At 50.5% G+C, this 19,086-nt stretch overlaps 2 protein-coding genes across 2 annotated transcripts in view; one reads left to right on the plus strand and one right to left on the minus strand.

The window, feature by feature from the left end:
* Nucleotides 1–14,943: 14,943 nt before the first annotated feature.
* PHLDA2 (pleckstrin homology like domain family A member 2) lies at nucleotides 14,944–16,211 on the plus strand. The gene is made up of 2 exons (XM_083838806.1): nucleotides 14,944–15,509; nucleotides 15,780–16,211. The coding sequence occupies exon 1, from the start codon at nucleotides 15,070–15,072 to the stop codon at nucleotides 15,466–15,468; it is 399 nt and encodes a 132-aa protein (XP_083694932.1). The 5' UTR covers nucleotides 14,944–15,069; the 3' UTR covers nucleotides 15,469–15,509; nucleotides 15,780–16,211.
* Nucleotides 16,212–17,535: 1,324 nt separating this feature from the next.
* SLC67A1 (solute carrier family 67 member 1) overlaps nucleotides 17,536–19,086 on the minus strand; it is a 64,499-nt gene continuing 62,948 nt past the window's right edge. Inside the window, exon 11 of the mRNA XM_083838804.1 lies at nucleotides 17,536–17,821. Within this exon, the coding sequence (XP_083694930.1) occupies nucleotides 17,634–17,821 (188 nt within the window). The 3' untranslated portion in view covers nucleotides 17,536–17,633. The remainder of the gene's footprint in view (nucleotides 17,822–19,086) is intronic.

The following is a 19,086-nucleotide window of genomic DNA, read 5'->3' on the forward strand; positions in this document are numbered from 1 at the left end:
CTAGGTTAAATGAAAATCCCTTTGACATTCTGTAGTTGACTCTGAAGTCTGCAATGAGGGGCATGCCACCTCTTAATACATAATACAGCTCTTGAATGAGCATAGGGATAGCTTCCTTTGTCAAGAGCTGAAGAAAAGTAGCCCTTGTGAAAACTGCATTAAAGAGTTTTTCGATATAATTCAGAACAAACTAGGTTAATTTGCAAGCAAAGTTCCTCAACTTCTAAGCATCTGGATTGTCATGTGGGGTTTGGGGGCACCAACATCACTAAAGATTCCCTGCAGTTACCTCCTTCAGTCATAGAGAACATGCTGGGGATGTGAATATGCCCTTATATTGAGATATTCATACATCCATACCTTGTAGTCAGAAAGTACACTTCCTAATGCTCAATTAATGCAGGGGTGAGGGGAAGAGGAAGGGGATGTGGATAGATTTTGGGTACTGAAGGGGGGAAAAAAATGCAGCCAGTCACTGAACTGTGGTGATTAACAGACTCCGGGAGGAGTTAGGGTAGGGGATGTGCATGCAATAGTCACAGGCAAGATTGGTCCTAAAAATTTGTCCTAGCGACAGTAGTTTAGGGGATGTAGAAGAGAAAATTTACAGTGTGCACTTTTGCTGGTGTAGATGTATGGCTGACGAGGGTGGGAATAACCAGAGTTTGCCTGCATGCTAACTGGCTGATAACAGTGCTGGTGATGCTAGGCACATCAGGTAGAGATATTTGACCAGTCTTTTATATCAAAAGAAAGTGAATGATATGCTTCCACTGTCATAAAGAAATACTTTCCACCACATGGTTAAATAGGAGTGCTACTACCTGGAGATAAACATCTGCACATTAGCACACTGAAGTAATTTATGCGCATGAATCCTTAAAGGCGAACTTTAATTTCAAGAAAACGGGAAATTCCAGAACATTGAGAGTGAATGTGCCAGCATTCAGGAGGAGCAAATGAGCTGAGTGGGTAATGAAGCTGACGAGCAAGATGTTCATCCTCAGGAAAGAAGTGGGAAAGCTGAGCTGGGCTTTGTTAAAGTAGAGTTAATGCCAGGCAACACAGTCTAATAGAGCGCAGATCTTGTCAAAACCTAGACTTGCCCTTGCCATTACAGATCTAGCTGATAATGGCAAAGATGAGCAGCTTCGTAAAATCTCCTTTGGCTTCAGATGGTTATTTATAGTCATAAACTACAGCAGAAAAGGAAAAAAGGCTCAGTCCTGGTGTTTTCTAAAGACTGCCTCAAGTCAAATGAATTGCAAAATTCCCTCTTTAGAGGGAAGTTTTAAAAATGGTGAGTTTGATACCAAAAAAAAAAAAAAAAGAGTCTACATCGATATATGCCTGATTACCTTCACAGCAACTCCATAAAGGGAACTTAGGTTCTGTCTGTGAGACCACACCGGTTTGGCGTAGTCTTCATTTCACTGGCTTCTGACCTGAGGGTGAGGAAAAAAAAAAAAAAAAAAGGCTCCATTTCTGGGTCTGCAGGTTGAAGCAGATGGAAGCAGGCCAAGTGAGATCCATTTGGGAAGCAGTGCGATAACGGCGCCTCAGTTCTTTAGGAAGAAGGCCTTGAGGGCCCCACAGCTGACAGTGGGGGGGCTGTGGGTTGTCGGCTGCCTTTGGCACAGGACTTGGGGCTCCCTGGGACCCCCGTGGGAGGTGTTTGGGATGTCTGTGGGCACTGTCAATGAGTTCAGCTGTCTGGGTTTGGCTACCACCTGGTTAGGATTTGAGGCAGCTGGAAGAGTTAAAATAGGCTTTGCAAGTTTCCACTCTCCTTCTGAAACAAGCTTTGCCTGTTTTAAAATAAAGGAGGCTTAATAAATTCATTCTCGGGGAAATGCTGCCTTGACGGCAGTTCCTCAAGCCAGCAAGGTCTCCTGAAGGAAGCCAGTTCAGCACAGCCAAGTCCTGAGGAGGCCTGAGCCAGAGAAGAGCGCGTAAGAAGAGGTCAGACTGGTTACGGCACAAGGAAATTGCTTGTTCCTTGCGAATCTGGTGATTCAGAAGGCAAGCTTGAGATGTAAGACATGCTCTGGCTGCCTGAAGTTACACTGAGTTAGCACATAACCTTATGAACTCGTGCTTGAGATTTGCACTTTTTTCTGAAGCATCTTAGCCTGATCCCTTTTGGAAATAATTACAGCTCAGCTAGAAAACAAGCAGCCTTTCTAGCTGAGCCCATAGGCACAAGCCGTGGATTAGGCAGGCTAGAGGGGAGGCTGGCTTCTCCCATGTATTAAGTTCCCCAGAGTCTTGGAGTTGCTAAACTTCACCCGGTCCTGTGGGTCCTAATGGCCACCAAGAGGCTGCGGTCAGCTTTTGGAGACCATGGAGATTGCCTCTTGCAAAGCATCTCCCAGCAAGCTTTCTGTAATATGTAATAAATAAATAAATAATAAATAAATAAAAGCGCTGCATTCATGCTTCTTCACTGTCTGCCCCTTCCTGGGAGGAGCTGATTTCGTGTCCAGCTCTGTCACCATACTGTGACCTGTGTGCAGGAGCACCACCTTCCCCAGGCAGGTGGTGGCCATACCGCTAACAGCAGGCAGGGCTTTTTCCATGCGCTCACACTGCTGTCCTAAATACCTCCAGCCTCTCGTAGGCCAGGGACAATAAGTGCTGTATATCACTCAGGTTTGACAAGCATTTAAAGGAAGGGAAAATAACTAGCGAAGTCACTCTGTGCTGTTAATGAAGCATTCTGTGAATGAAGGCTGAGCTGTTCGCCCAGTGCCAGCTTTGTTTCCAGACCGGCTCTCCTTTCTGCTCGTTCATCTCGCCATTACACAAGCGAGCGTGTGCTCCACCCAGCAGCGCTCGCCTCTTGCACAAGCTTCATTAACCTCCGGTTTTTACCGTGGGAATCCGGACGCCTTGTGGGGATGCCAAACCAGGTGAATAAAACCCAGCGAGAGCGTGCTCTGGTTGCCAGAGCTCATACCAACCTTCCTGCTAACAGTCCTGGGCTGAAAAAAAAAAAAAAAAACAAACCAACAACTAACAAAACCCTATTAGCAAATTTTCCTTTCCAAAATAAGCTGTCTGCAGCAATGCTGTGCTCTCTCACTGGCTTGTCCCTTCCTCTCTTCCTGCCCCCAGCTCTTGCAAGTTAGCATCACCGATACCGGACCCGGCCCAGCTTAAGGAGAGGGCTGAAGGGAAGCACATTGGAAAGGAATTTGCTCATTATGCAATATGGCCCAAAGGAAAATCTCTCTACATATAGACATAGATATATGTGATACTAACTTGCCCCTGCTTGGGGCAGGAACCGAACAGCATAACATGATGCTGCTGATGAAAAGGGCCATTGGTCTTTCTATTCCTTGCGAGCTGATAACGTGATGGTTTTACAAAGCAAATGAACCCCTGCAGTTGTTGAGTCCACACTCTCCCACCTTTTAGGGGAAAGGAAGGACTTTCTGCTGTGTTTTAGCATTAATGTCTGTTTGGCCAACAGGGGGAAGTTCACACTTGCAGGCAGGAACAGTGTTTCTGGGGTCGGGGAGCAGATGCATGAGCTGGCCACGTGCAGCCTCTTCACTGGGGAAAACCGGTGCGTAGGTTGAGGGAAAGGCTGCGAAATGTTCTCCCCCCACTCCCTTTTTTTCTTTTTAATTTCACCCAATTATGCAGTCTTCCTTTTTCCTTTCTACACTCCTGGCTTAAGGCTCTTTTGGAAGTCTTTGATTTGCCTGGACAGAAAGAAGAGGGATGGGTACAAAATTAGTGTCAGAGCCACTGACAATGAAAACACCTAAGGTGGGAGATGGGCTATAACTTGTTTGGAGAGTCAGAGCACTCGCTCTAAAGGTCATGTAGTGCTGCTGCACACAAGTGAATAGTTCAAGGCATTTTGATGCAGAGAAAAACCAATTAAGATATAACCAGTGCTGACATTCCGCTGAGCTGTTTCATCTCTTACCGCTTCAAAAAAAGCAGGGAACAACAAATTATGTCCTTTCAATCCCAGATTTATATAGGATGAATTGTTGCTTAGCCTATGAAAAGATCAAAAAAAAAGAGATCTTTGAAGAAAGATTGCCTACAAAGGTCTCTGGACTATTATTATAACCAAAAAAAAAAAAAAAAAAAGAGGTTAATAAGTGCCGTTCAGGTCAAAATACAGGCAAGCGCAGTGTGTGCAATGAAGTGCTAGCAAGGATTGCTTGCCCAGGCGTTTTGCAGCTGGCATTAAGAGGGGAAATCACAGAGCTGGGCTCTCCGGCAGCAGCAGCACAGGGTTTCGGGTGCATTTGTCTGCAGCTGCCGGCTTGGTAGAGCTCACCAGGCTGGAAAGTCTTGTGGTTGTGGAGGCGGCTGGGCTGTTATCGGGAGCTCCTGCCTGAGGAAAACAGGTGACGGAGCCCTCCCTCCCACCGCCCCGGGCCATGCTGGGGGCAATGCGTTGCGTCCTCTTGTGAGGCCCGGAGAAGGCCCCTACACAGGGGTCACCAGCACAGGGTGAGCACAGTTTTCATAACCGAGCAGCATGGGCACTGAGCCTGCCTGGGCTCTCCTGGCCTCCCCCAGGAGCTGGCAGTAGCTTTAGAGCCTAGGTATGGAGAGCAAAAGGCAGAGGTGCAGGCGGCACCCCCCAGGTGCTGGTGGTGGGCAGCACTCTCCTCTCCCACCTCCCTATTAGCGAGGCCAAGTGTTAATTAGAAGTGGTGCTCACTGCTTGAGGATGAGGATGTGGCTGGGATGGCAGTAGCCCAATGCGGGCAATGTTGACAATGCTGCCCCAAAGCCTTGCTCTCCATCCACCCACATCCCTCCTCCTCATGCAGTGCAGGGAGCTGCTGGGGCAGGAGGAGGAGGATGGGGAGGAGGAAGAGGAGGAGGAGGAGACCGCCCAGGCTCCTTTTCCCACCAGCCGGCCTGACCAGTGCACGGGGGTTTGCCAGCACCTTCCCAACCCAGAGCCTGCTTTCAAAGTGAGCCCTGATGAGGCCGTCGGATGGAGGCAAAGCAAACAGACGCCGTAATTGCGCTGCACGCTCTCTCATCTCCGCGGCGAGTTGCAAAATGTGCCGCCTACCTCCCTCGTCAGCCGGGCTTTAATTGGCTTTAATGAAGAGGCAATTACGTGATTTCAATTTTTAATTAAAGGGGGCAGTGGGGCGGGGAGAGGGGGGACTGGCCCCCTGTGAGTGTGGCCCCATGGTGATGCCAGGGTGTGTGGTGGGACATTTGGAGGGGGGGGGGGGGGAGTCAAACCCAGCCCTTTGGCGTGAGCATCCGGAGGGCTTGGGGGGGCTGGCAGGAGCAGATAGAAGCTGTCTGCCCCCTGGCCATGCTGCTGGGGCTCTCAGATCCAGCTCCGGCACCCCCAGGCAAGCTGCAAATGGCTTCTGTGGTGTTGGAAGCAGCACATCAAAGGGGCAGAGAAGAGCTTTGGGAAAAAAAAAAAAATCAGAACCGAAAAACCCTCTGAAGGCAAAGCAAGCCCTCCACACACACAGCACAACCCAGAAACATCTCCTGGATGAAACATGGGGGGGCTCCTGGTGGGGAGGTGGGGGCCTGAGAGCATAGCAGGCCCACCATTAAGAGCTCCAAAATATTTGTATTTATTTTATTTTTTAATTTATTATTTATATATATTATTTTATTTATTTTATTTTATTCCCAGGCTGGCAGCTCCCAGGGGTGTGTGCCCACATGCTGCAGGGTGCTGAGCTCATTGGGGCCCCCAGGCACCAACTGGCACTGATATAAAGGTGGGAGCCATCTCCCCAGTGCCGATAGCGCAGGCACGGAGCGGAGAGGAGGTGGCTCGCTGGGCTGGCTCGCACCAGCCCCAAAGAGGGAGCCAGGGACAGTCACGTGTAAAAAAAAAAAAAAAAAGGGGAAGGAAAGGAAGCAAGGTCCAAGGTCTTTCTGTGCAATGATTGATTCACCTGCTCGGCAAATATATCCGGGGCCGTATCGCAGGCTGTGCGTGGGAGGGCTGAGTCACGCCAGTTCTGCTGATCGGCCGCCCCAGCCGCGTGCCAGATGGGCGAGTGAGCTGCTTTCCTCTGACCGAGGAGAAGTGAAACCTGCTTTTTTTTTTTTTTTTTTTTTTTTTTCAAAGAAAGCCTGAATGGAAGCAACATGTGAGAGCTGGGCTGGCTCCAGCAGCCAACACCAAGCCAGCAGCCTCCACCCTTGGAAGGCTGGGGCGGATAAAACCTCCCCTGCTTTCCTCTCCGCCTGCCACCACCTCTCCAGAAAAGCTTCCCCCGCCTCAGTGCCCACAGCGTTTGTCGATTGCAGCCTCTTGTGTGCAACCTGAGGTCTTCTCCAGCATCTTCTACAGCTATGGCTGGATCACAGGTTTTCCCTGTGCCCTACAGCCCATCGATCTGCTGGGCATCGCCCAGAGAAATGGGCACCTCCGTCACCATGGGGTGCCTGATGTTCTCAGCACGTGTGGCTACCATGCTGGTGACCCAGTCCTGGGCTCCCATGGTGCTGCCCTCTGAGCATGTATATAAAAATACATGACTTCTGGGAGAGGACGTGTCCTGGAAGCAGTCTCTGCCCTGGAAATAATGTTGTGGATGAAGATGTTGTTAGATCAGGGACATTTTTCTTGGGCTGCAACAGCCCCCCTCCCATCACGGTGTGGCCGCAGTGACTCACAGGGCACACACTGCCTGTGGGAGGCTGTTTCTCCTCCATGGCAACACAATGCCCTGTGGGACCGCAGCAGGTATCAATATGAGCGGATTCATTTTTCCAGAATAATCATACCAAAGTAATCACCACTCACTTATGAGCAGGGCTGAGGCAAAATGTCCTGCAGGGGATCGAGGCTCTGAGTGGTGGTGGGCGATAAGAGGCTGAGCGGAGGCTGTGGTCCCTGAGAAAAGGGGATTTCTGAGAGCAGGTGTGGCTGAGCTCCTCCTGGCCTTGGTCAACACTTAGCAGTTTTCCCATCCAGGAGGCAGCCAGCCTTTGAAGTGCAAGCGGAGGGGAAGTGCGGCTGTGAGTCACCACAGATAAGGGGCACGCTCCCTCCCTTATCAGCTCTGGGCTGTGCAAGAAGGCAAGGCCAGGCCGTGGGTTTGTTACACTGCAAAGAAATGTGCTCATTGGGCGGCCAGACCCGAAAAGCCCAGGTCCCAGGGTGGTGTGACCACAGGGTGACTGCTGCTCTCCCTCATCACTGACCGAGCACAGACCTTGATGATGATTCCTGGTGGTGCCATGAGCTGAATGGCGCTGATTGATAGGCTGGTTAGACAAGCCTTGGGTGGTGAAGCTCCACAGAGCGCCTTTGGACATTGTCACAGGTAGCAGACAACGCCCGGCCAGGAGAGAAGGCCGGAATTAGGGGATGAGTTATCCTGGCAGCGGCGGGGCAACCAATGGGCCCTCCATCCATCATGGGTGGGGGAGAAGATGGAAGGAGATGGGCACATTGAAGTGAGACCTTTCTCCTCCTACTTTCACATAGCTTCGCTCTTGAGCATCTTATGAGGCCTTGGCCATGAAACGTCCTACCCTGGGCCGGCTGGGTTTAGTGTCAGAACCGCCAACCTCATTTGGCATTATGTCTGACACAGGGATGGTTTGCTCTCACTGTCCATTTACTCCTTTTTGGCCATCTCAAAGCAGGATAAGCCAGCACACATGGTCATGGAGGTGTGCCCAGGCTCAGTCCCTGCCCAAACCACCTTGTCCTGCCCATGCAGGTACTCGCATGGAAAGCCATCACTTTTTAGCCCTGTGTCCCACCCGCACCCCTGCCGCAGCCTTCGCCACTGCTGATGCAAGCCTGAGTGTTCATTTCTGGCGAAGGTTGTCCAATTATGGGAAATCCGTCCAGTTCTGTGACTTTGACTCCTGCCCCACTAAGGCTGAAAGAATGCCTGAGTCATCCCTGCCGCCTGCCAAGAGCCTTAACTCCTTTTGCTCCATCCGGAGGTTTTTTTTCCCCGCTCCGAAGGCTGGCCAGCCAGTGGGACCGGAGTGTTTGGCCTTGCTCTCTGACCTGAAAAAATTCTCAATAGTTGCAACATTCAATAATAATAACAACAACAATAATTTAAGAGTGGTATATTAATGACATAATTAATAAGCATAATAATTCTATTAATTATTGATTATTATAAATGAGGTATTAGCAGCATTTTATCCTTGCCGTAGGAACCCCTCTGGTTACAGCATCTCCCGAAAAGCTGGGACTGAACCCACCGCAGGGCAGTAATGCCAGCTCAGTTCTACCCTACGTGTGCTGCCCTAAAGGAAATCTCTTCTAAAAGAAGCTGCTAATTTGGGATTAATAGCTAAGCTTTTACGACATTTGGCCCAGTGCGTTGGACTGTGCAGCACTGAGGGATTTCTAGGATATTGCACAGTTTCTGTGTTTAAAGCTCACTTGCTTCGGGGCCAGGTGATGGATCCCCTCCCTGCCCATCCCACTGGGGCTGCGGTCCCTACCCCACAGGAACTTTGACCAGACTGAGAGGTGGCAGATGGCCAGGGCCAGACTCTGCCACCAGCACAGCTGCTGCCTGCCCTGGCTGCTTATTTTCAGTTCTTCCCTGGCAAGCAAAGCCCAGACAAGGCTCCCTGCCCCATGCTACCCAGGTCACTGGGCTTGTGCTTGGCTCCAAAAGTCAGCACAAAACACACAGACGTTTCTGCCAGCTCGCTTCTCTTTGCCACCAAAGATGAGAGAAAAAAACAAAACCACTGTTCCTCAACATTTTATGAGTTACATTTTCCCTTTCCCACCTCGTGACTCAGCTGGGTGGCACGGGGACTGTGAGGAGGAGCACAACGTCATCCCGAAGCTCATCGCTTACTTTCTCCAGCCCCAGCCCCGAGCCCAGTACGAGTTACATCAGGACGTCCCCGGGACTCAGGGCTGTGACATGCCCTGAGCTACCTCCTTCAAATATTTGCCAAGGTGGGGCCGGGCATTCAAACATGAGAGGATCTGAGTAACCGATGGGAAGGAAAAGCAAGTCCAGCTTTTATGAGGTGGCCCCATTAGGAACGGTTAACTGGAGTGATGGGCGGCTGCCGTTCTCCCCCTCTTATGACGCCGAAGGCAAACGATGGGTGCAAACTGGGTAGCACCTGGGGCTTATGCACACCAACTGCTGCTGCTCGGGGCTGTTGAACCCACCCCATTCCCACCCCACTGGTGTCTGGAGCAGGGACATAAATCAGCAGCAGGTGAGCTTTGGGAAAGTCAAACAAAACTGGAGAAATGCACATTGCTGATGCCCCTTCTCCTTTTTCTCCCATGGTTTTTGGGTTTCCTTGAAGCTCCTGAGGCTGATGCATAGAAAACACATATAAAGTGCATATATATATATATATATAAATATAAATATATATGTAGAGAGAGGGACTACACTTCACCATATGAGGTTCACCACAGCATCCTCAGCCACCACAGGCCACACTGGCGAAGTGCTGGCCATGGGCCTGGGTCCAGGAGGAGCAGTAGGGAAGAGGCAGCAGGTGAAGGTCATGGTGGTGAACGTTAGCTCTCCCATCCCCCACTCCCCTGGCCTCTGCTGGGAACGATGTGCTTGAGGGTTTTGTTTGTGATCACTCCCCAGCCTGGCTGGAGACGGGAAATGGCCTAAATCTTGACAGTAAAGTGACCTCATCATCGTCCCCCCTGCCCCGGGCTTGCCGATGTTTTGGTTTGGCGAGCTTGTGATGCATTTCAGTGTTTACTCTTAAAGTTTATTCACTGTTGGTTCAAAAACAAAACAAAACAAAAAAAATGGAGAAAAGCAAAAAGCATGTCTGGGAGGATGCGCCAAGCACGGAGCTCGTTCATTCACAGGCAGAACAGCTGGGGGGGGGACCTGGAGCACGCGCTGTGCTCGGATGTGACGGGGGGGGGTGGTGGGGACATCCCGCTTGTACACATTCGTCAGCACTGGACCTGTTGGAAGTGCCTCCAGGAGCACGTCTCACTCTGTCCTCATCTCCATCATGGGGTTTTCTGGGCTGCGATGATGTTTGTCATGCCTGTATAACTTCAGCATGGTGGAGGGGGTCTGCGGGTGACACAACAGGGACACCGTGGGGAAGTGGGACACACTCAGGGCCATTTCCAAGTGGCTTTGCTTGGCCAAAGGGTTTGGCACTTTCACAATTGTCACTACACCAGAGAATAAACTCCTGATAGTCAATGCAACAACTCATGCAACAGCGAATGTGGGGGATGTCCTTCACCTCCCTGCTCACACACATGCATCTGAGGACGCACCTATGTGCTGCTCTGTCAGCCCCAGCACCTCTCCTCCCAAACCATGGCCAGGTGACGGCCTCAGGAGGGCTGATGCCCACAGCTGGAGCCTGCGGGCAGAGCCCGCAGCAGGAGCACCAGCGTCACCCAGTAAAAGGGCTGGGACGTAGCACTGTGTGTGACAAGAGGCAGAGTGAGAAACACCAGAGAAAATATCAGAGCTGAAGCTCTTCCCAGGGGGATTTCCTACAAGAAGCATCTCTACAGGTAGATAAAAAAGGGAAGAGATGGTTCAAAGGCACTTTTCTTATCACTGAAAGTAGAAAGGGCAGGCTGCCGGTAGCAGTGACCTTCAATTTGCCTTCTTACTACTATGAGGCCCGTCTCTTCGTAATCTCCAGTAAATGCTAGTGTTGTAGCACAGGGTAATAAAAGACTAGATGCAAGCACAACGGGCCATTTCAACCCGAATGCCATGATTTGTAACTGCTGTAGACTTAATATGCTATGAGCATGTCAGCATCAATCAGGGCCGAGATCTCAGACATTTATCACTGTTGCTGCAAAATATAGATCTCCCAAATATTTATATTGCCAGGATGGGGTTTGGGAATATCACATCATTTTAAAATCATGAGCTGTAGCCTAAACCATCTCCTGAGCTCATTAGACATGAGCAAATATCCGTGGCACTCCGAGGGGCCAGTAAATACCGTGTATTTCAGGTCAACACTTGGAAAGCCACTGGTGTTCCCACGCCCTCAGCCAAAATCCTCATTTACTGGGAAGTACTGAGTCACAACTCATCCCCGGCAGCCAGTCCATGGGGCTGGGTCCTCCCCCAAAATGCAGGTTAACATCTCAAGGTAGTTGTGATCTGGAGACCAGGCCTAATCCAGGTCCCACATGGGCTTGAGATGAGACTCATAGATACATCTCTTAGGTGGTGGGACCCAAACAACATGACCAATGCTCAAGAGACTGGAGAACGTAAGGCTCTTTGGGGGACTTTTTTTTGCCTTTGTAACCAGACTAAACACCTACGTGATGTCCAGGAGCTGAGAACGTGCTCCACATAGGGTCACGTCCAGGAAGATGACTGCTGGGGAGAAATAAACACAAACACACACATTTTTAACCACTACCCTGACCCGCAGTGCCTATGTAAGTTGGACTTGGAGCACCCTTATTTGGCTGCATCCCTGGGAGCCCAGTGAAGGACCAGATTACTGGAAATGACTGGGTTTTTTTGTTTGTTTTTTTTTTTTCCCCAGCCCCTCATGATTGTTTCATGGCAGTTTACAACATGCAGTGGTAACGCACTGAGTCAGTTGGACGAAACATTTTCAAGCTGCTTAGGAAAAAAGAGTCTTAGTCAGATAAATATTAGTAAATTGAGCAACGGGGGCTACGTGATATTGCTGATTAATACATGGCTTGCGTACAGCATGATAAATTCTTCTCACAGATTGAGCAAAGATGCTTCCTCTACCGCCCTTGTTTAAATTAGCCCCCAAACCAGCTGAAAAGCTCCAGCCCTGCTGTGTTTCGTTTGTTGCAATCATTAAACAAGCAGCCTTGGTGGCCTCCATCTGCCTCGCTGAGACCCCTCCAGGGTCCTCCCCACAGAGGGAGCAGTGCCCAGCACTTCGCCGGGGTGGGCTGGGGTGGCTGGTGGTCCCAGGTTTGTGAAGGGAGAGGATGATAAGAAACTGTAAGCAAGACCTTCATGGGTATCTTGTGGAATGTTCTCATTGAACGTATATATATATATATGGTAAGGAATATGAACATGTGAAAAAATGAGCAAATGAAAAAAATGTGAAAAGCATGAAGAAATGCTGCTCCTCACAACTGTTCTGCAGTAGTAACCCAGACCCCCAGTTTGCAGCTTATTTTTTATTTTTTAATGCAAGTTATCAGGGGACCTGGTGCTCACTAAGCTATAGGAGCCTGTGGATAGAGCTACGCTCCTAGAAATAATAAAACTTGGAGGGCAGCAGTTTATGATGTGAGAGCATATGCTTCTCCATTACTAATTGACTTCAGCTGGCAGGATTACAAACTCAAGCCTGTAAACAGGCTCTTTTCCCCCTACAGATGTCATGTTTAAATAAAAGGAAATCATTATAATTAAAAAAAAAAAGTCATATGGCCTCGTTTCTCCACTTCCTTCTGCTGCTGAGATGTAACGCCGGCTGAATTGGTGGTCCCTCGCTAGGCCAGGGATGTGCACATCTCTGGGACTACAGTTAAGTGGCAACAAGAATGACAGCATGACAGCAGTGGAAATGCTGATACCCTGCAGAGCATGAGTAAGGGCTGATGTGTTTGAGGGCAGATCCTGACCTGGGCAGGCTGGGTACATCGCTACAACCCACTCAAGACCCCATAAAAGGGTGCGTGGGGAGAGCTGCAGAGGTGATAAATCATTAAGCCCCCCCCCCCCTTTTTTTTTTTTCATTTTTCCTCAGCATGAGCCCCATGCCTTGAACACAGAGGGAGCCATCAGGCCAATGGGCACACAGGCCAGTGGGGGGGCACATAAAACCCCAAAGTCTGAAACAATGAGCAAAATCCATGGTCTGGAGCATGCACTGAATTAAGAAACACACGCGATGGCAGGGCCAGCAAACCTCCCGTCACTTGGGAGAGGGCTGAAGCCATACCTCTGTGCCATGTTGGCTTTGAAAATGTTCTTACCAGAACAGAAGTTGCTTTAGGGTGATGCAAAGGGTGGTAGCTGAATGCTGAAAGTGGGAGATGGGCACGCAGAAATAGGCTCCGGCATGTGAACGCTGATGCACTGCCCTGGAGCTGCCCATGCTGCCTGCCTTGCTGCATCCCCCACCACCTCCCCAGTGCTTAGCACTGCCCACTGATTTATTTTTATTTATTTTTATTTGTTTTTATTTATTTTATTTGTTTTTATTTATTTTTATTTATTTTTATTTTATTCTAAGAGTAGGGAGACCCACATGTACACAAGCTGCTCCGTGACACTTGGGAAGATCACGCTTCCCTTGTATTTCTTACTCTCTCCCCAGGCACTGAAGATGAAGTGAGCACTCCACTGTAAACTCCCTGTGAGCTCCTCACTTAATTTATTAACCTGTATTATTTTAAAAGGAGTCAATATGCACATTTCTTTTCTTTCTCCCAAGCAAAGCAATAGGCTTTTTGCTTTTTCCTACACAAAGACCAGCCACTGCAGCACACGCTAGGGCTGGGGCTGTGCTGCTTCAGTGCAAGCTGTGGGAGCTTTTTTTCCCAGGCCAGGATGCTCTGAGCTGTCTGAAGCTCTCAGTTCTTCCCTCACACATGCTCCCATAGGAAATCTTCTGTGATTGTATTTTGCTGCCTGGTTTGGGGTCAGTTGGAGTCACCTTTGCTTTGCTCTCTGCCTTGGTAAGGGCAAACAAGCGTTAAAACCTGCTTTATGCAGTTTTTGCATGGTCACAATGCCAAAGACATAGAATTAAGGTATTTTAATGCACTGGGCTTTCCTTTTATGTGGTTATCCACTTAGCAAGCCCATGCTAATAAAAAGGGGAGAGTTCTTATAGTGGCCATAAATTGGAAACCAGGGTCCCAGTGCTGCAAGAACCTTTCTCTACACCGTGAGCAATTTTTTTCCCTTTTTTTTTATTTTTTTTTTCTGGCAGTGTTCTGAGTTGGTCAGTGCTCAGACAAGCTGGAGGCTGTGACAGCTAAGGCTCTGATTTTTTGATGTGATGGATGAGTGCAGAAGATCACTTAGGTTCTAGCCAAAGCAGGAAGACGAACACCAAAGTGGGCTGCTGACCCCGCACCACAGATGTGAGCTTCATTTAAAAGCAAATTTTTTAATTTTAATTTTATTTTTTTTTTAATTTTTCTGGACCTTTTGAAGCAAGGTGTGCGCAAACATGCCACATCCTGTAGCTTTCCAAACTGGGAGCCTTCCTTCAGATGTTCCTTGTACGCTCCCGGCTTGCTGCCTTTTCTGTTTCGTCTCTGTTTGAAGTGGTGTCCCATTTCCTCCGCTCAAAGACCCCTCCCCGGTGAGTTTGGGAGCCCTACTTAAAATAATAATAAAATTTCAGCTTAGGATCCAGCTCTGCTCCTACCTAGCTGAGATCCCTTGCTCTTTATGGGGTCTTTTGTGCAGGAACTTTGCTGTTTTACAGGCTGGAGTGGCATTTGTCTGGAAAATGCCACCCTAGACCCTTTCCCTTGCAGAAGGCAGCCACAAACCCCACGGAAGTGAGCCACCCAGGCTGCTGCTTGCTGCAACGCTGGCTTGGGCGAAGCAGTGTGGGGTGTAAAGAGGGTGGCAAAAACTCGTGGGGTGCTAGGGGAAGGGACGGTGGGCTTGCTTCTGCTGCCGGCTGATCGTCTCCTAAATCCCCAGCTTCACTCCCTGCCCCGTGGGGCTGGGGGCTGGCAAACCACGCAGCCATCCCGAGTGTGTGGGGGGGTGGGTTTAGCATAGTGGGGGGGCGGGTGAAATGAAGGGGCGAAGGCGGCGATTGCAGAGGACGATGCAAAAAACAAGGGACTGGGGGCTCGGCTGAGCCGGGGTGGGCACCCACGCGTGGTGGGGTCTCCGCAAGGCTCCCCCTTCGCAGCAGCGCGGCCCCGGGGGGCGGGCGGGAGGCGGAGCGGCGAGGGGGCGGCGGGCCGGGCTCCCCGGGGGAGGCACCGGAAGGCGGCCGGCGCTGATTCATTGCAATAAATCGGTCCTGAGCGGCACGGATCGCTCATCGTCGCCACAGCCCCAGCCGGAGCCGCAGCTGGAGGAGCCGCAGCCGCCGCGGAGGAAGGGAGGGAGGGAAGAAGGAGAAAAGCAAGGGGAAAGGATGAAGATGCAAGCCGAGGTGATCCGCGAGGGCGAGCTGGAGAAGCGCAGCGACAGCCTTTTTCAGCTGTGGAAGAAGAAGCTGGTGGTGCTCACCAAGGACAGCCTCAGCCTCTTCCCCGACGGGCACAAGCGGGCCAAGGGCAAGGAGCTGGGCTTCGGCTCCATCCTCAAGGTGGACTGCGTGGAGCGCACGGGCAAGTACATCTACTTCACCATCGTCACCAAGGACCGCAAGGAGATTGACTTTCGGTGCCCGGACCAGAGCTGCTGGAACGCCTCCATTACCATGGCCCTCATCGACTTCCAGAACAAGCGGGCCATCCAGGACTTCAAGAGCCGCCAGGAGATGGAGCAGGCGGCGGGCACCCAGGAGCGGCGGCTGGCCCGGGCGCCCTGAGCCCCCCGCCCGCCGCCTGGCACAGCCCGGCACGGCCCCAGGTGAGCCCGAGCCCCCTGTGCTCCGTCCGGCTGCCAAGGGGTCGCCCGCATCGCCGGGTCCCCCCAGGCCGGGTATTTCGGGTGGGTGCGGGCGGCGAGGGACTGCCGGGGCAGAAATGGCACTCGACGATGCTTTCACGCAGAATTCCCTATGGAAACCCCCAAGCATGCGATGAGGGCTGGACGCTGCCTCCCACTTGGGAGCTCTTTATTTTTCTATTTCCACCACCCGGTGCGTTTCACTAACCTGCTTTCTCTCGCTGCCCTTAGAGCATGCCGCTGGATGATATACCAGAGCAAGTGTCTTGGACTGAAATGGGACAGGGTACCAATGAAGGAAAGCGAAGAAGATAGCTGGAAGCAGCTTGGTTTTCTCCAAGCCTGTTGAGACTGCTGAGCAAAGAGCCCCAAGCTCTGCCTGAGATGCATTTTGAAAAAGAAAAACCAAAGACTTCCATACAGGACTTCTAGCCAGGCGTCCACGTGTGTTGAGTGGCACGACTTCGCAAACGATTATCTTGTATTTATGAGACGCAAGGAAGATTCAACACTGACTGGTGGTGTTAAACACAATTTAAATTATTTGTACTATCTATATTTGTATTTATTTTGATGAATGTCTTTTGGCAGTTATTCGTCTTAATATTGCTTTTGCATTAATATGTCCATTCCAAATAAATTACTTGAAATGTTCACTTTTTATTACTATAGTCTGTGGTGCAGTAACTTCTTTTGTGGATGTGTATCTGTGGCGTGGGCAGTGGCTTGAAAGGAGTGGGTGAGCACCATTTTGGTGGCCTGGACTGGGCAGTGGGAGGTGGAGGAACTCGAGGTAACCCATCTGTATCTGAGAACAGGGAGGGAAAGCATGTTGAGGGCCAGCGCTGTCCAGCGGTGGAAATACAAAAGCCTTCCACGTGCTCAGTAAAGGCTCTTTTGGAAGCATTTTCCCATGTAATTGAGTAATGGCAGCTAAAGACGGCGCAAGAGCTCCCTGCAACTATAAAGTGCTTCTGCCTACTACTAATGCCCTTTGCCTTCCCCCTGCTGCCTCATAGCTTCCTGCTGGGCTGGGGCAGTGACCTGGATTATTGATTTCAGCCTAATGCAGTGCCAGAGCTCTGGAGGATTGCTCACCTTTGCAACACAGCAAGCCAAACTCATCTCCTCTTATCTGCCTGCAGTGACGTGGTGCCTAGATCAAGTTAAATTGCCTGGGAAGGAGTAAGATGGTCTTTTCCTACAGAGCCCATAGACCAAGCAGCAGTTCTTTTATATATATATATATTGGGGACAAAATTATTGAAGATTTATCTCGTGAGGCTCAATAATCACTAGTGAAGTATTCCCTACTAATGCTCCAAAGTTGATCACTTCATTTGGATAATTTTCCCCCCTCCCCCAGTATCAGGAAATTCTTGTAGGAGAGTTTATAGTAGAGGAAGCTATTTAATTACAAGCAGCCTGTAGTAAAAGCAAGACAGGCTCAGTACAGGGAATAAAAGTCACCCTGGGAGGAGGGTCAGGGCCACAGCAGGGCCAGGCATCCTCCTCATGCCCTGCTGGCAGCTGTGCCCAGCAGCCTCATGCACCGTCGTGGCTTCCCAGGCTTTAACAGTGGACATAGCAAACACCTGGCCACAGCATCTGAAAGCCTTTAGCTCTGGATCCCCTCTAACACAAGAACACCAGAGGCATGGTTAGTAGAGTGATAACGCACTGCTGCTCAAATGTGGGTGCATTCTACCCCCATTTTCTTTGTTAGTATTGAGGGAAGAAAAAAAGCCCAAGCCGAGCAGAGGGGCTGGCTGTTAATCCCCTCAGTTTCCGTGAATCCAACGCAGGAATGCTGACTTAGAGCAGCTGGGGCTCGGGAGCTGCTGCTGACTGTTTGCAGTGGCAGAGGCAGCTTGCGGGGCATGCAGCCCCCTGCTATTGCAAGCTGGTCTGCCCACTGGGGCAGATGGCCTTGATGTCAGGTCTTTGTTGTGCCAAGGGTGAAGAAACACAAGGAGCAGTTGAAAGTGCTTTATTCCACATTTGTGGCCTCAAAAAGAAAGCACAATGCCACTGTCTTCTTTATTGCTATGGGAAGAGTAAGGGGGCAGCTTTGGTGCATCTGAATCAGTGGGCTTTCTGCTCTCTCAGCGGGATTTTACTCTTTAAGAGGTAAACAAACAACCCAATATTGACAATTAGCTGCAAATAGCCGAAGGAGTGGACGCCGAATCGTTTGTACAACACACCGCCGATGGTTGGGCCCACCGTCCGTGTCAGGGGCTGGACCGACGCGCAGATTCCCAGCATGGTACCTAGGAGAGACGGCAGAGACAGGCACACGTCAGGGCGAGGGCGAGTTTTGGGAAGGAGGTGTGTGGGAGCCCCTTTGTCCCTGCTGGCCTTCCCCCCGCAGTGGTAGGAAATTGCTTCAAATAATCTCTCGCATTCATTTATAGAAGTCCAATTAGGGTTCATTAAGTCTAAGGCCTCCTGGAGGCATGGGGACGAGTTTCCACCAGAGCCAGCTCAGCTCTTTGACACTGTGATGCAGATGGTCATAATGCTGCCTGAAAGGCAAGCCGAAGCTCACTGCCACCTTAGCCAGGGTCCAAGGATGCTTTGGGCACTAGAAGATGCTCCTGAACTCAATCAGGCTGCCAAATACAGCACAGGTTGGGGACGGAGATGTCGCTTCTAAGAGCACATTGACGCCTTCCAAAACGAAGCACGCCGTCTTCTGATATCATGATTAGCAGCAGTGGGTACCCGAGAGGCTCCCATCCCACCAAGCAGCAATCACCATTTCTTCTCTTGCATAATACTGCTCTTGAGAGCTTATCAGGAGCAAGAAACTTAGGTTGAACTATGTCTTTAAGACTAAATAGCTAAAAGCACAGCTAGAGACCGAACCCCCTTGAGATTACCCCCCCACACCCTTGCGAACAGAGCGGATGTTTCAATTTGGATGGAAATGGGAGCCTTTCACCCGGCTCGGCCGGTTCTCCTTCCAACAGCTCCCACATTTGCATGGTTAACAGGAGCCCAGGGGAAGGGGAAGCACCTCCACTTGGGCAAAGGCAGGTTTTTCCGCCAGGACATCTCACAGGATGCAACCACGGTCCCCTGCACCCGCCGGGCTCTTGGCCATGCGGTCCTCATGCGGGATGGCACTCACACTCAGGGGAGCAGACAATGCCCATCCAGCCAGGAAATTATTAGCCCACACCACTGGGCGGGAGGGCAAGCTGTGCAAGAAACTTATGCTCTGCTCTGAAATGTTGTTTTAAATTATTTCTCTTAACCCCAGTGTGATTAGTGGGCTGTTGGCATCAATTTTCCACCAAGACATGAACTGAACCATCACCACACCATGCCAGCAACACCTAGGCAAGGGGAGGATGCTGTCCTGCTTGCAAGATGTGGACACCAGTGTGATATCTAGCATGGCTTAGAGCAGTGGGTGACCATGGAGGACTGACCCCCCCACCCCAGCTCAGAGGGAGGGTGGGCAGCCAGGTGTTGGTGTAATGCTGCACTGGGACTGCTGCGCTTTTATCAAAAATGCTTAAAATACTTG

This window comes from Anser anser (assembly GCF_964211835.1).
Source record: "Anser anser genome assembly, chromosome: 5".
Lineage (NCBI taxonomy): Eukaryota > Metazoa > Chordata > Aves > Anseriformes > Anatidae > Anser > Anser anser.